This window comes from Garra rufa, chromosome 6, assembly GCF_049309525.1.
Source record: "Garra rufa chromosome 6, GarRuf1.0, whole genome shotgun sequence".
Taxonomy (NCBI): domain Eukaryota; kingdom Metazoa; phylum Chordata; class Actinopteri; order Cypriniformes; family Cyprinidae; genus Garra; species Garra rufa.
Window position 1 is genome coordinate 204,859 of NC_133366.1, and position 16,894 is coordinate 221,752.

The window sequence follows — 16,894 nt, forward strand, 5'->3', positions numbered from 1 at the left end:
AGCATTTTATTGTCAAGATCGTAGTCGGGGCAAACGGGGTCAACACCAGCAAACAACAACAGCGAAGATAATCCAGAGAGTAAACCAGTAACCAAGCGTGAGTCAAAAACCAAATGGGCAGTCCAAAGTAACAACAGAAACAAACAGAGAAAACAAGGCAAAACAGGAAACAAAACCAGGGATAAACTAGGAAACTGAAAACACGGAGACTAGGAAACTGGGAAAACGCTTAGAAATGCAGCCGGGGCAATACAAGACTTCGCGAAGAAGCTGAGTGTGAGAGTGGCTTAAATGCTGTCCGTGTGATGAGCTGCAGCTGTGTGTGTGTGAGAATGAGCTGCAGGTGAATGAAGTGATTGGTGCAGTGGCTTGTGGGGCTGAAGTCCATGAAGTGTAGTGCAAGAGTTAGTGATGACAGGATGACTCAAATCGTGACAATATATATAGCCTGCCACCATAGAGCCCCCCCCACATAACAAATCCCAATTTATATATATATATATATATATATATATTGTCACGGTTGAGAGATCACACAACAAGGCAGCTCAATGCAAAGGCCCCGGAGGGTGGATTTTATTTAATACTTGTAAAATAAAAGGGGTGGTGAGAGGTGCTCAGTGCGATCCGGTCTGGTGCTTTGGTGAAGTTCTCGTGTCCGTGAAGGGGGTGTCCAGGCGTGCGTGCTGCGGCCGTCGGTCACTCGCTGCCCTCTGTGTGACACAAGAGAGAACGTTAGCATCAGAATGATCAGCATGAGACGTGAGTCTGTCTGAATGAGCGCAGCAGCGGCGTCTTATGCTGCGGGCTGATGAGCGGCAGCTGGGACCGATCGGCCGCTGACGAGGATGTTCAGGTGCTGCTTGTTGGTTGCCAGGGCGACGCTGATGAGCCCAGAGACACTCGTCAAAACCCCCCCCCCCTCTAAGCGTCGTTCTGGTCCTGGGAACGAATGGAGACAGTAGGGGTGAATTAAGGGGTGGGTGGGGAATGACCCCTGACAGACCTGCAAAAGCTGTCCATATCCGTGAGAGCCCATCTGCGTTGGCGTTGGCGGCCCCGGCGCGGTGGCGGACTTCGAAGTGGAAGTCCTGGAGCGCGAGGAACCAGCGAGTCACCCTGGCGTTGGTGTCCTTGGCGCGGGCCATCCACTGCAGGGGGGCATGGTCGGTCACCAGGGTGAACTTGCGGCCGAGGAGGTAATATCGCAGCTCCAGGACTGCCCACTTGATGGCCAGGGCCTCCTTCTCTACAGCGGCGTAGTTCTTCTCAGCCGAGGACAGCTTCCTGCTGATATAAATAATGGGATGCTCCTCACCTTCCTGGATCTGCGATAGTACGGCCCTGAGTCCGGTATCGGAGGCATCCGTCTGCAGCAGGAAGGGGCAGCGGAAGTCCGGGGCGCGGAGCACTGGCGCCGAGGTGAGGGCAGTCTTGAGTCCGGTGAACGCTTCTTCCGTGGCGGGCGTCCAGCGAATCTTCTCGGGCTGCCCCTTCCTGGTCAGGTCTGTCAGGGGGGCGGCTAGAGAGGAGAAGTTGGGGATAAAACAGCGATAGTACCCCGCCAACCCCAAAAAAGCTCGTACCTGGGTCTTCGTCTGAGGCTGGGGAGCGGTGAGTATCGCCTCTACCTTCTTGTCCTGGGGCCGGATAAGGCCGCGGCCGACTTGGAAGCCCAGGTACTTCGCTTCGGAGAGCGCTAGGTGGGATTTGCGGGGGTTGGCGGTTAGCCCAGCCCGCCGGAGCTCCAAGAGCACCCTCCGCAGACGTTCCAGGTGTTCATCCCATGCCTCGGAGTGCACGACGACGTCATCCAGGTATGCAGCCGCGTAGGCTTGGTGGGGCCTCAGGAGGATATCCATCATACGCTGGAAGGTGGCGGGTGCTCCGTGCAAGCCGAAGGGGAGGGTCCGGTACTGCCAGTGTCCACTGGGAGTGGAGAACGCCGTCTTCGGTTTTTCCGAGGGGGTAAGTGGAACTTGCCAATATCCTTTGGTAAGGTCGAGGGTTGAAATGTACCGGGCCCTCCGCAGCCGGTCCAACAGCTCGTCCACTCGAGGCATGGGGTAGCTGTCGAATTCGGAGACTTCGTTCAGCCGGCGGAAGTCGTTGCAGAAGCGGAGGGTGCCATCTGGCTTGGGTACCATCACGATGGGGCTGGACCACGGGCTGCGAGATGGTTCTATTACCCCCAACTTCAGCATTTGTTGAATCTCCTCTTCGATAGCCTGCCGACGAGCCTCTGGGACTCTGTAGGGCCATTGCCTGACGATCACTCCAGGGGGCGTCTTGATGTCATGTTGGATGACGTTGGTCTGCCCGGGCTGGGAGGAGAACACATCCTCGAACTGACTGACCAGGTGTTGCAGCTCGGTCTTCTGGGCAGCCGACAGATGGGGATTCATGTCGACAACCACGGGATCGGTGAGACTGAGGGCGGCCACCTGCTCGTTGGTCCCTTGCCATCTCTTGAGGAGATTAATATGATAGAGCTGTTCGGTCCGTCTTCGTCCAGGCTGCCGTAATTGGTACGTCACCGGTCCAACCTTTTCCACCACAGTATAGGGGCCCTGCCAGGATGCCAGGAATTTGCAGGCGGAGGTGGGGACCAATACCATCACCCTGTCTCCCGGTTGGAATTCCCGTGGTTGGGCTGCCCGGTTGTAGTGGCGTTGTTGGGCCTGCTGTGCCTTGCTGAGGTGTTCCCGGACTAATGGCATGACCCGGTCGATCCTCTCCCTCATCTGTTTTACGTGCTCGACGACCGTGCGGTGGGGTGCAGGCTGCTGCTGCTCCCAGGCCTCCCGAGCGACATCCAGCAGCCCCCGTGGCTGGCGGCCGAACAGGAGCTCGAAGGGGGTGAAACCAGTTGAGGCCTGAGGTACTTCGCGGATCCCGAACAGGACATACGGGATCATCAGGTCCCAGTCGCGTCTGTCCTCGGCAGCTACCCTCCGAAGCATCTGTTTGAGGGTTTGATTAAAACGTTCCACGAGCCCGTCGGTCTGCGGATGATAAACCGTCGTCCTCAACTGTTTCACCCGCAGCAGCCTGCAGAGGTCTGCCATTAGCCGGGACATGAACGGTGTACCCTGGTCAGTCAGTATCTCTGATGGGATACCCACCCGGCTGGCCAACAGAAACAGCTCCTGGGCGATGGCCTTCGCTGTTGCTTTCCGCAGGGGGACTGCTTCCGGATACCGGGTGGCGTAGTCGACGATGACGAGGATGTGCTCACGACCACGGGCAGACTTAGGCAACGGCCCCACAAGATCCAGTCCGATCCGCTCGAAGGGCACCTCAATGATGGGCAATGGGATGAGCGGACTGGGGGGAGGAGTTCTGGGTCCGGTCCGTTGGCAGGTGGGACAGGCCTGGCAAAACCGTTTCACTTCCGCGTCCAATCCGGGCCAGTGAAACCGGTCCCGAATCCGTTGTGCGGTGTTAGCAGCTCCCAGGTGACCGGCCATGGGGTGGGAGTGGGCGAGCTCTAACACGGCCTCCGTTTTGGTCCGTGGGACGACCAACATTTCCTTCTCCTCCCCCCTTCGCTGGGCGACGCAGTATAGCAGGCCCTTTCGGACAATGAAATGCGGGAGAGGATGGGGCCGTGGGAGGACGTCTTTGTCATCCACCGCGCGGACTTGTCCCCAGCAATGTTTCAGTCGATCGTCCTCCCGTTGTTCCTTGGCGAATTAGCCCCCCTCGCTGGCCTGACGAAACACATCATAGAAAAGGTTAGTATTTTGAGAGGGGGACTCACCATCTCTCCCGCTGTCCGAAGCAAGCAGGGCCGGTTGGCGGCGGGGTCTTCGGGGCCGCCTGCGGCGACGACAGTTCCCTTCCTGGCCGGCGGGTTGGGCGGCAGCGGCGAGCAGGTGGTCAAACCCCGGCCAATCCCGTCCGAGGAGCAGTGAGACCGGCAGATTCTCCATGATTCCAGCCTCTACGGGCCAATTGCCATGAGCTGCAGCGATGTTAATACGACGAGCTGGGACCTGTTGGGTATCTCCGTGCACACACGTGATGGGTAGTAGGCTCTTTTGGTTGCGATGGGGAGGGCACAGCCGAGCTTGTATGAGGGTGACCGCACTGCCCGAATCCAGAAGCGCTCGCACGGGTTTTCCGTTCACGGTGACGTCCGCTTCTGGTGCCGCAGGCGGGACGCGCTGATGTAGGATGCAACCCGCCAGCCAGGTCCGTGGAGGTGTTGTCGGCTCGGCAGTGGGCATCGGCTCGTCCATCGGCGAGGGAACCGTCGGCCTGCCAACTGCGCGCGGGGTGCCCTCCGGCGTGCGTCGCTCCTGGACCACCCTCCGGGGAAACGGCGGCGCTCTCTCTCCAACCTCCCGGTGGTGGATGGCCTCCGCCAGCTTGATCGCCTCCACAAGAGACATGACGGTGGTGGGGTTTCTCATCCCGACAGCTTGGCGAAGGACTCGGGGCAGAGCTCGCTGGAGGCGATCGACCACCACACGTTCCATTACCTGGGCTGCGGTGGGCTCTCCATCGAGCAGCCAGTGTTGGGCCAAGCGGACGAGTTCGGCAGCCTGGGTTCGCGCTGGCACCCGGGTTTTATAGTCAAGTCAAGTCACCTTTATTTATATAGCGCCTTTTACAATACAGATTGTGTCAAAGCAACTGCACAGTATTTAAACAGCACCATAGTGTGTAAGTAATGCATTATTGTAACAATCAATTTTCAGTTAAAGGCAGTTCATCAATGAATTAAGTGATATCATCGTCAGTTCAGTTCAAATAGTATACGATATCGCTGGAAAATGTCCCCAACTAAGCAAGCCAGAGGCGACAGCGGCAAGGAACCAAAACTCCACAGGTGACAGAAATGGAGAAAAAAACCTTGGGAGAAACCAGGCTCAGTCGGGGGACCAGTTCTCCTCTGGCCAGACAAACAACAGTTTGTACCAATGTCTGATTGTAGAGAACTCATCAGGATCCCATGGTGTAGCACCGATGGCCGTCAAGGTTGGCGAGGTCTATTGATGATCCGCCTTTGGAGCTCATCTGGTTGACATCCATGGCTATTGAAGTCATCTCTAGGTGGTGATCCATGATCTAAGCTGGGTACGGACTGGATCCGGGGGACTGCAGTGACCATCTGATCTGGATACAGGCTGGGTCTGGTTGCTACGGTGACCTCGGAATAAGAATGAAACAGACTAATATTAGCGTAGATGCCATTCTTTTTACGATGCAGCGAGTGCATCAGGTGTTATGGGAGGGGTTTCGGTTCCGGTTGACCTAATTAATGCAGCCTAACAATCCTTTAACGGATTTGAATTATAGGAATGTGTTAATGATTTATGTGTAAGCCAGGTTAAAGAGATGTGTCTTTAATCTAGATTTAAACTGACAGAGTGTGTCTGCCTCCCGAACAGTGTTAGGTAGATTGTTCCAGAGTTTAGGCGCTAGATAAGAAAATGATCTGCCGCCCGCAGTTGATTTTGATATTCTAGGTATTATCAAATTGCCAGAATTTTGAGAACGCAGCGGACGTGAAGGACTATAATACGATAGGAGCTCGTTCAAGTACTGAGGAGCTAAACCATTCAGGGCTTTATAAGTAATTAGCAAGATTTTAAAATCTATACGATGTTTAATAGGGAGCCAATGCAGTGCTGACAGAACCGGGCTAATATGGTCATACTTTCTGGTTCTAGTAAGAACTCTAGCTGCTGCATTTTGGACCAGCTGGAGTTTGTTTATTAAGCGTGCAGAACAACCACCCAATAAAGCATTACAATAATCTATCCTTAAGGTCATGAACGCATGAATTAATGTTTCAGCATTTGACATTGATAGCATAGGTCGTAATTTCGATATATTTTTAAGATGGAAAAATGCGGTTTTGCAGATGCTAGAAATGTGGCTTTCAAAGCAGAGATTGCTATCGAATAGGACGCCTAGGTTCCTAACTGATGATGACGAATTTACAGAGCAGCCATCTAGTATTAGACTGTGTTTTAGGTTATTACTTGTGGAGGTTTTAGGTCCAATAATTAATACCTCTGTTTTTTCAGAATTTAACAGTAAGAAGTTATTCGCCATCCAGTTTTTAATATCAGCTATGCATTCTGTTAGTTTTTCGAATGGATATGTTTTGCCGGGCTGCGAAGAAATATAGAGCTGAGTATCATCAGCGTAACAATGAAAGCTAACACCATGTTTCCTGATGATATCTCCCAAGGGTAACATGTAAAGCGTAAAAAGTAATGGCCCTAGTACTGAGCCTTGAGGTACTCCATACTGCACTTGCGATCTAAATGATACCTCTTCATTTATTGCCACAAACTGATGACGGTCAGATAAGTACGATTTGAACCATGCCAGTGCACTACCACTAATGCCTACACAATTTTCAAGTCTATTTAAAAGAATGTTGTGGTCAATAGTATCAAATGCAGCACTAAGATCCAGTAGCACTAATAGAGAGATGCAACCACGATCGCTTGACAATAGCAGGTCATTTGTAACTCTAATTAGAGCAGTCTCAGTACTATGATACGGTCTAAAACCTGACTGGAAATCCTCACAGATACCATTTTTCTCTAAGAAGGAGCATAATTGTGAGGATACTACCTTTTCTAGTATCTTTGACAGAAAAGGGAGATTCGAAATTGGTCTGTAGTTAATTAATTCATAGGGGTCAAGTTGTGGTTTTTTAATGAGTGGCTTAATAACAGCTATTTTGAAGGTTTTGGGGACATATCCTAATGATAATGACGAATTAATAATATTTATAAGAGGATCTATGACTTCTGGAAGTACCTCCTTTAGTAGATTAGATGGAATAGGGTCTAACATACATGTTGTAGGTTTAGATGATTTAACAAGTTTATACAATTCCTCCTCTCCTATAATAGAGAATGAATGGAATTGTTCCTCAGGAGATCTACAACGCACTATCTGATGCGATACTGTAGCGGGCGGCTGTATGGTTACAATTTTATCTCTAATAGTGTCTATCTTGGAGGTAAAGTACGTCATAAAGTCATTACTGCTGTGTTTTTGGGAAATGTCTAAACCTGTTGCTGCTATATTTTTTGTTAATTTAACCACAGTATTGAACAAATACCTAGGGTTATGTTTGTTTTCTTCTAAGAGAGATGAAAAGTAATCCGATCTGGCAGTTTTTAATGCTTTCCTATAAGATAAATTACATTCACGCCAAGCAGTACGAAAAACCTCTAGTTTTGTTTTCCTCCAGCTGCGTTCCATTTTTCGTGCTTTTCTCTTTAGGGCGCGAGTATGATCGTTATACCACGGTGTTACACTGTTTTTCTTAATCTTTTTTAGGCGCACTGGAGCAACTGTATCTAAAGTGCTAGAAAAGAGAGAGTCCATAGTTTCTATTACATCATCAAGTTTTTCTGAGCTATTGGATATGCTGAGGAATTCAGATAAGTCAGGAAGATTACTTACAAAGCAGTCTTTTGTAGTAGAAGTGATGGTTCTACCGTATTTGTAGCAAGGGATTGAATTAACAGTTTTAGCTATCTGGATTATACAAGAGACTAGATAATGATCTGAGATATCATCGCTTTGCTGCAGAATTTCAACGCCATTAACATCAATTCCATGTGACAGTATTACATCTAGAGTATGATTTCGGCAATGAGTAGGACCTGACACATGTTGTTTAACCCCAATAGAGTTCAAAATATCTAAAAATGCTGTTCCTAATGCATATTTTTCATTATCAACATGGATGTTAAAATCACCCACTATTAAGACTTTATCTGCGGCCAACACTAATTCGGATAGAAAATCAGCAAATTCTTTAATAAAGTCTGTATGGTGCCCTGGTGGCCTGTATACAGTAGCTAGCACAAACGTCACAGGGGATTTATCATTAACACTTGTTTCTCTGGATAATGCTATATGAAGCACCATAACTTCAAACGAGTTATATTTGAAGCCCGTTCTCTGAGAGACATTGAGAATACTGCTATAAATAGTAGAAACACCTCCTCCTTTACCTTTTAGACGCGGTTCATGTTTATAACAGTAATCTTGGGGGGTGGACTCGTTTAAAATAATGTAATCGTCTGGTTTTAGCCAGGTTTCTGTCAAACAGAGCACATCTAGGTTATGATCAGTGATCATATCATTTACAAAAAGTGCTTTCGTAGAAAGGGACCTGATATTTAATAAGCCAAGCTTTATCAATTGTTTCTCTGTATTATATATATTTTTTATTTGTTGAACATCAATTAAATTGTTAGTCTTGATTAGATTCAGGCGTTTTTTGTATTTTCTTGCTCGGGGAACAGACACAGTCTCTATAGTGTGATATCTAGGTGAAAGGGTCTCTATGTGCTGAGAATTAACTGATTTCTGTGACGTGAGGCGGCTAGCTGTAGAACTGTTGGGCCGCACAAATAGGAGACAGACCCAATCTGGCGAGAATTTCTCTCTTCACCTCTCTATAATCATCGGCTGCTGTTGGGGACAGCGAGAAGAACGCCCGTTGAGCCTCGCCTGTGAGGAGGGGCGCCAGCGCTGAAGCCCAGTCGTCCGGTTCCCAACCTTCGTGGTGAGCTGTGGACTCAAACATTTGCAGATAAGCCTCCACATCATCTTGCGCGGTCATCTTCGGCAGCAGCCGCGTTGCTTGCATCCGAGGATCAGGTAATGGAACGCGTGGGGCAGCTTGGGCTCGGAGGGCGGCGAGTTCCTCTTCAGTCCTGCCCTGCCGAGTAGCCAGATGTTCCATAATCTGCTGCTGGCGGACGCTGACTTCGGTAAGGCGCTGTAACAGTTCATTCGTCTCCATGGAGAGAGAGCGCGCTGACCGATTCTAAAAAAAAGAGTGAACAGAAAAAAAAACGTCTTTTAGTGCGGGCGAATGCAAACACTTGTGTGTGATCTCTCATGCAGTTGCCCGCATTCTCCACCAGGTGTCACGGTTGAGAGATCACACAACAAGGCAGCTCAATGCAAAGGCCCCGGAGGGTGGATTTTATTTAATACTTGTAAAATAAAAGGGGTGGTGAGAGGTGCTCAGTGCTATCCGGTCTGGTGCTTTGGTGAAGTTCTCGTGTCCGTGAAGGGGGTGTCCAGGCGTGCGTGCTGCGGCCGTCGGTCACTCGCTGCCCTCTGTGTGACACAAGAGAGAACGTTAGCATCAGAATGATCAGCATGAGACGTGAGTCTGTCTGAATGAGCGCAGCAGCGGCGTCTTATGCTGCGGGCTGATGAGCGGCAGCTGGGACCGATCGGCCGCTGACGAGGATGTGCAGGTGCTGCTTGTTGGTTGCCAGGGCGACGCTGATGAGCCCAGAGACACTCGTCACAATATATATATATATATATATATATATATATATATATATAAACTCATTTGTTGATGCAGCTATTTTTACTTCCTTATGTGGATTTGAGCTGATTTGTTGATCCATAGATTCACAGGGTTCATACCGTAGCTCTTCATCTTTCAAGTGCAACATCATATCGTGTGAGCTACTGTGCAAATCTACTGAATTAGAAAACTCATGCATATGAAGCTTTATTAATGTTCAGAAGTATCAGTTTTCAAATTGTGCAGGATGTTAAAATAGTTTTGAAGAAATATAATATTCTGCAAGTAATTTAGTGTAAACCATACTGGCGCCCCTCAGGGTTGTGTTCTCTCCCCACTGCTCTTCTCCCTGTATACGAATGACTGTACCTCTAAAGACCCCTCTGTCAAGCTCCTGAAGTTCGCAGACGACACCACACTCATCGGCCTCATTCAAGAACGCGATGAGTCTGCTTACAGACAGGAGGTTAAAGAGCTGGCTGTCTGGTGCAGTCATAACAACCTGGAGCTCAACACGCTCAAGACTGTGGAGATGATCATTGACTTCAGGAGAAACCCCCCTGCTCTCCCCCCACTCACCATCATGAACAGCACTGTTAACACAGTGGAGTCATTCAGGTTCCTTGGCAAAAGGGCTGGCAAAATCACTCTGGACCCCTCACATCCAGCACACTCGCTCTTTGAACCGTTACCATCTGGTCGGCGCTACAGAGCACTGAGCACCATGACGACCAGACACCGGAACAGTTTTTTTCCCCAGGCAATCCATCTCATGAACACTTGTCAGTAAACGTGAAACATGCAGCACTATTATACTCTTTATTAATCTATTCAGTATTTATTCATAACTACTTACATCCAAATTTGCACCTAATATACCTGTACATAGTAAGGGCATAATCTGTATATTGTGTTTTTGATATTTTGCACTTTGCACTTTGTCTTGTGTACTTGTATATTGTTCTTTTTTATAATCTATGTCTTGTCTTGTCACTGTCACTCTATTGCACTGTGGAGCTGCTGTCACTATTGGGATCCCACAACACAAATCTCACTGAAACAAGCAGTTTTACTCTATATAGCGCAGGTCCCGCCTTCCCATGATTTGGTGTATTACAAGAATAATGGAGTTATGTAAACACTGAAAGCCTCCGCTATGCCCCATACAGAAGTTGTAGTAGTCAGATTTGACTCATTACAGATAGAATGTAAGTAGAGATGACTGACAGATCAAGCTGGAGGATTTGCTGCTCAACAGATCTTGAGCTCATTGACAAATATCTGATCTTGTAAGATGTCCTCCTTTACACAGAGCACATGTGATCGTGTAATTGAAAGTAAACATCAAGCTCTAATTCAAAAGCAATTTCAAAAGCAGAATACACGTTTCTGGATCAAGAAAACAGCCCTGTGCAGGACTCTAGAGCAGAGTTCTGTTCCTAAATTAACCAAATCAGCCAATGAATCATTGGAAATCAGTTGAGCGAATGATTCAATGACTCACTTATAAACACACTAAAACAGGAAACATTTTCAGAACTTTGTACGAGTCACAAATTCATTATAGTGTGATAAACCGGTGTGTTTTTATTCTGCAGATTTTCAATGACCCTATTCATGGACACATGGAGATGAACCCCCTGCTAGTGAAGATCATTGACACTCCTCAGTTTCAGAGGCTGAGACACATCAAACAACTAGGAGGAACATACCTGGTGTATCCTGGTGCTTCTCACAATCGATTTGAACACTCTCTTGGGTGAGACTGAATTATTTACAGAGCTGAAATGAAATGAATAATTTAAGACGTTAAGATAATATTAAAGAAATAATAATAAAAACATAATGCATGCTCATCAATGTGATTAATAATACATAAAATATTTAATGATATAGATATTTTTGCTAGATTCAGTGTTTTGGATTTTGATAAGCTAATATCTTTGTGTTTGTAAGTGTGGCATATTTAGCAGGACGTCTGGTGAAAGTTCTTCATGACAATCAGCCAGAGCTCCAAATCACCAAACAGGATTTCCTGTGTGTTCAGATCGCTGGTCTATGTCATGACTTGGGTGGGTAGTCCTCATGCTTATGTTTAACTCTAATGCTTTATGCAGATCCACGAAAGGGACACAGAGTTTAGTGGCCCAAAACCAGAATGATGTTTTAGTTATAAATTTGAAAAACAAAGATACTGCTGGTTTCAAACTGTAATTACCACTTTTGGAGATCGTCCTTGTTGAAAAAGACAGCATATGCTTGTTAGGGAGGTTTTGAAGTATAGCTGCTTGTTTGAACTGTTTAAGCTGGTCCTTAACTGCTCCTGAGCAACTACTCTGACCAAAATTATAAACGCAACACTTTTGTTTTTGCCACCATTTTTTATGAGCTGAACTCAAAGATCTAAGACTTTTTCTTTGTACACAAAAGGACTATTTCTCCCAAATATCCAAAAACCAGTCAGTATCTGGTGTGAACACCTCTCCAAAGTGCCAGACACCATTGAATGTGAACATTTGCCCACTCAATTCATTGGTTGGATGTACTAGCAAATTCTCGGAGACGCCTTATGGTGGAGAAATGAACATGCTTTTATTGTGGCCAGCCTAAGGCACACTTGTGCAATAATCATGCTGTCTAATCAGCATCTTGATATGCCACACCTGTGAGGTAGATGGATTATCTTGGCAAAGGAGAAGTGCTCAGGTTTAGACAGATTTTTGAACGATATTTGAGAGATATAGGCCTTTTGTGTACATAGAAAAACTCTGCTTTAAAACATACCTAACCAGTATTTTCAACAGGGATGTGCATGTTCATATATATTTATTAAGGCTTAAAGAAAATGCTGTAAAATGTAAATTTTCTACATTTTTTTTTAGGTCATGGTCCGTTTTCTCATGTATTTGATGGTCTGGTTATTCCTGAAGCCAACAAAATTAAAAGATTAAGAGGTAAGTGCCAGTGTGACATTAAAAAAAGTTTACATTTGGACATGCAGAACTAAAGCTATTGTATATGTATGCCTTGTAAATGCAACTGAAAAGTTTGGTAATGTATACAATATGACTTTGAACCTGAGAGGTGCTTCTGTTTCTTAGGTCTACCTGATGACATCCCTGAAAAGTGGAAGGTGAGAGTGAACACATTGCTCATGCAGCCAAAGCATCTGGCTCTGTACTATATGTATTTATGATCTCATCTGTGTTTCTGTCTTTGCCAACAGCATGAGCAGATGTCAGTTCAGATGTTCGATGACATTATGAAGAGTTTGAAGGCTGATAATGAAGACATGTTGAAAGAACATGGACTGGATGATAAAGACGTCACCTTCATTAAAGAGTTAATCGAAGGGGCAAAAACTTCAGAGGTACAAAGCTGTTTATGGTGTGACACTTCACTATAAAGAAGTCTGAATTACTTACAGCCTTTGCTTTTCTGTTCAGTGGACATACAAGGGCAGAGATGAAGAAAAATCCTTCTTGTATGAGATTGTGGCAAACAAACAGAATGGCATTGATGTGGACAAATGGGACTATTTTGCACGGTAAATATTAGACATTGTGCACATATGCAAGAGCTGCTGATTGGCTCAATCACTAGTGATTATTCTGAGATGTAAAATAACAGCTGGCAGACAAATATAAGACCAGTACAGATGGTGAGAAACTAAGGCACTGAGTAAATATCTGCTATAGCATGATAACATTAGTGATAATATTCACAGTTCTATTGAATGTCTTATTCTCTTGTCAAGGTCAAATAAAGGCATCCATGAAATAACAGAAACAGAACCAAGCTGGCATATAGATCATCCTCTTATTTATTATCCATTTTGTTTACATATTGAATGTTTATTTGACAGAGACTGTCATCACCTGGGCATTCGAAACAGCTTTGACCATCAGCGTCTGCTGAAGTTTGCTCGAGTCTGTGAAGTGAACGGGAGAAAACACATCTGCTTCAGAGACAAGGTGCCTCATACATTGATTACTACTTTACTTACTAATCAAACACACATACTGCGTGTATGGCATATAGCAGAAGCTCTATTCATATATTCCAAATTTAATCTGTAGTTTTAACTCAAATATCATATCATGTCAAAATGACTTTCAAAGGCATAGTTGAAAGGGTAATTTAAAATAAGTTATTTTAAAGGATGTTTCTATTGCTTATGTCCATGCAATGAAAGTCAATGGGCTCCAGAATAACCCTTGACCCCATTGACTTTCCTTGTACAGACAAATAAACTGAGACATTTCTCAAAATGCATTGATTTGTTTTTAAAAATCCCTTCAAAAATGTGGCATTTTGTCTCTTGGAAAACATTTAAAAATGACATTGAATGTATGCATTGCATTATGGGAGTTGGATCTCTGACACACTGTTTGTCTGTCTAACAGGAGGCTGATAATGTTTATGACATGTTTCGCACCCGATACACTCTCCATCGACAGGCGTATCAGCACAAGATCTGCAACATCATTGAATACATGTGAGTGATACCGGTGCTGCTGATTGTACAATATTTAAAATCTTGCATGGCTTATTCTTCCAGGATGTTATATAAATCCAGCATTACACTGTTAGACCTTACCAGGCTTTTTACAGTACTGTACTGTACTGTAGGTCTTTTACATTAAATAACTACAATGGCTGTTTGAAGTTGGATGAATATCAACTGTATAACAGATGAACATCAAATCTGTCAAGATGTCACCAGAGGAGAATGAAACACAACCACCATTAATATCTTCACTTATTACAGACACCACTTTCACTTTATTTCTGTCATCTGTCTAAGATCTTATTGAGAATTAACAGCGGTTAAACTTAGTTGGACTCTTGACACTTGACTGTCTTTTGCATTGTTGTACATTTTTTTCTCCTTTTTTTCACTTTATACATGTTTCAAACACTAAATAATAATGATTTATGTGCTAGGCATGCAGAAGCACTCTTACTGGCTGATCGTGACCTTCATGAAGGAACACCTGAAGATATGCTGAAGATTTCTGAAGCCGTAAAGACAGCAGAGGACTACAGCAAACTCACAGGTCAGTTGAAAACACAGGTGAAAGAAAACAAAACACAAGAAACAAATCTAAAAGGTAAAATCTCTAAAGATATACCATATTCTCTCTTTTGAGACTCGTGGTTTTGTGTATCCGGATATAACCAATAGGAAATAAGATATTTTAGTTCTAATAATGAATATTCTGTTCTTCTGTCAGATGAGATCTTTGAGCAGATCTTGTCCTCCACTGCTGATAACCTGAAGAAATCCAGAAACATCCTGGACAAGATTGTCAGAAGAAAACTGCCAAAGTTTGTTGGAGAAGCTCGTCTGACTAAGAGAAACACATCAAAGGTTCGACAGAAATGAAAAAACACACTGGTACAGTTTGATTGACCACACAGCAAAAAAACTCCAGTAATAAATTAACTCTCCTGGAAGTTGAGTCCACACTCAAGAGTGTAAAAGTGTTAAATGAACACTGAAGCAGAGTTAAAGTTAATGAGATAATAAGTGATTAATTAAGTGATGATTGATCATTATTGAAGACACCTGATGTTAACAAGCAAAATCGCCAAAGAAGAAAATCACAATATTCAAGTCACCATTACAGTGGTCAGTGTTTGTATTGGTATCTTGGTTGGTATCTTGACCCTTACATTTTTAGCACTAGATCTTGATTGGCTGCTGTAATAGTGTTATAATAGCCAGACTAACCAGAGGAAAGGTGTTCATCTTCATGTAGTTCTCTCTATATGAGAGCATATATTTTTTCACTGCTTGTATCACCTCCACGAACAATTTAATGTCTATAGTTGGACATGTATTTTAAAACATTATTTTGATCAAGGACTTAATAAGAAGTCTTGAATTAAGACACAAAAACATGAAAAATCAGGCTGAAAAAAGTAACCATCAAAAAAGCATGTTGTAGCCAATCGGAACTCATCCATTAATCGTGCATTGTGGCATGAACAAATTGTGAGCTGAAATGTCTTTGTATTTTTTTATTGTTACTGTTCTCATTTCTTTTTGTTGTTTTTATGTGACTTTTTAGTAGCTAGTTTTATGATGTTCAGAGTTGATCTGTTTATCTGAATATGCCGTTGTCACCGGTGTTGAGATTCATATGATGGTTCTTGATGTCTGTGTGTGATATTATATTCATTTATTTTTTTCCTTTGGTGATTTTGCTTGTTAACATCATGTATTTATATTAATGATCGATCATCATTTAATTAATCTCTAATTATCTCATTATCTGCTTGAATGTAGACTTAACACTTTGCTTTGAACACTTTCACACGCCCAAGTGTGGACTTAAATAAACTCCCAGGAGAGTTCATTGAACACTGGGCTTTTTGCTGTGCATAAAGCATTTAAAATCTGAAATTTCAGGAAAAGCTGGCAGAAACATGGAAGGCAGCAGTGGAGAAGTACAAAAGTACAGACCCGACTGTTTCTCTGAATGCTGAAGATTTGCCAGTTTATGTAAGTTATATTCACTTTTCCAATCTGGCACGTTGCCAATCCTTTATATTTTCACAAACTAGCTATTTTATCCCTTCCTACTCAGGTGGTTGATCTGGATCATGGCATGAAGGACAAAAACCCCATTGAATTTGTCTATTTCTACAGCAAAAGGAAACCCAATAAAGCTTCTGCCATTAAGGATTACCAGGTACTCGTGGCACTTTAACTCTTTTGTTTCAGATCATTGAAGATTTTTTCCAAATGAGTGTGATCAGCTATGTTTCCATTCATCTGTTTCTTTATGCACATTTTGGGATATCACATGAAAAAAAAATGCTGTTATGGAAAGGGAAAGATAAATTCTAAAAATGTGTATACAAAACAAGTAAAGTATGGGGCAGCATAACCACATTAACCAAGGGACAGAGGGGTGTTCCATAAAACAAATTAATAAGTCAGACTAACTGAAATAAACCTGACTTATTTGGTAAACCTGTTTTATGGAACACCCCCTTGATCTTGTTGCACAGCAACAATCTTGTTTTGATTATTCTGAAATGCCTGAGCCAAAGTCTTTCGTCAAAGTGATTCAGTATAATCAATGAAACTTATATTGCTAAAGTATTTTTAGAAAACTGATTGTGTGTTACTTGTCTTACTGTCAGTTATCCAGTTTCCTGCCAAAGAGGTTTAATGAAGAGCTGGTCAGAGTTTACTACAAACGATCCGATGATCAGACAGCTGAAGATAAAAAGGAGGAGAAGAAGAAGATGAAGGAGGCAGAGGAATGCTTTCAGATATGGTGTGCAAACAATTTCGAATAATTGGCAATTCTTCTCTTTGACTGTAACAAAAATAAATAAATAAAAAAAATAACATGAATATTATGTTTATTTTAAAAAATAAACATGAAGTGCACACAAAAAAAAAAAAAAAAAAAAAAAAAAAAAACATCAAGAGGTGCACACAGGTCATGGAAGCAAAATTAAAAACATTTGTACAATCAGTTAAAATCATTTTTTTTCTTTTTTTTTTTTCATGTTTTCATGTTTTCTTTTATTTATGTATTTTATTTAAAA

General features: G+C 44.0%; 1 protein-coding gene across 1 annotated transcript in view; it reads left to right on the top strand.

Annotated features, from left to right (window-relative positions):
* Positions 1-16,639, top strand: part of LOC141336248 (deoxynucleoside triphosphate triphosphohydrolase SAMHD1-like) — a 20,688-nt gene extending 4,049 nt beyond the window's left edge. Inside the window, exons 3-15 of the mRNA XM_073841800.1 lie at positions 10,921-11,081; positions 11,279-11,394; positions 12,205-12,276; positions 12,424-12,455; positions 12,549-12,692; positions 12,769-12,869; positions 13,188-13,296; positions 13,729-13,820; positions 14,270-14,382; positions 14,560-14,696; positions 15,741-15,833; positions 15,919-16,023; positions 16,481-16,639. Of these exons, the coding sequence (XP_073697901.1) occupies positions 10,921-11,081; positions 11,279-11,394; positions 12,205-12,276; positions 12,424-12,455; positions 12,549-12,692; positions 12,769-12,869; positions 13,188-13,296; positions 13,729-13,820; positions 14,270-14,382; positions 14,560-14,696; positions 15,741-15,833; positions 15,919-16,023; positions 16,481-16,639 (1,434 nt within the window). The remainder of the gene's footprint in view (positions 1-10,920; positions 11,082-11,278; positions 11,395-12,204; positions 12,277-12,423; positions 12,456-12,548; positions 12,693-12,768; positions 12,870-13,187; positions 13,297-13,728; positions 13,821-14,269; positions 14,383-14,559; positions 14,697-15,740; positions 15,834-15,918; positions 16,024-16,480) is intronic.
* Positions 16,640-16,894: the final 255 nt, after the last annotated feature.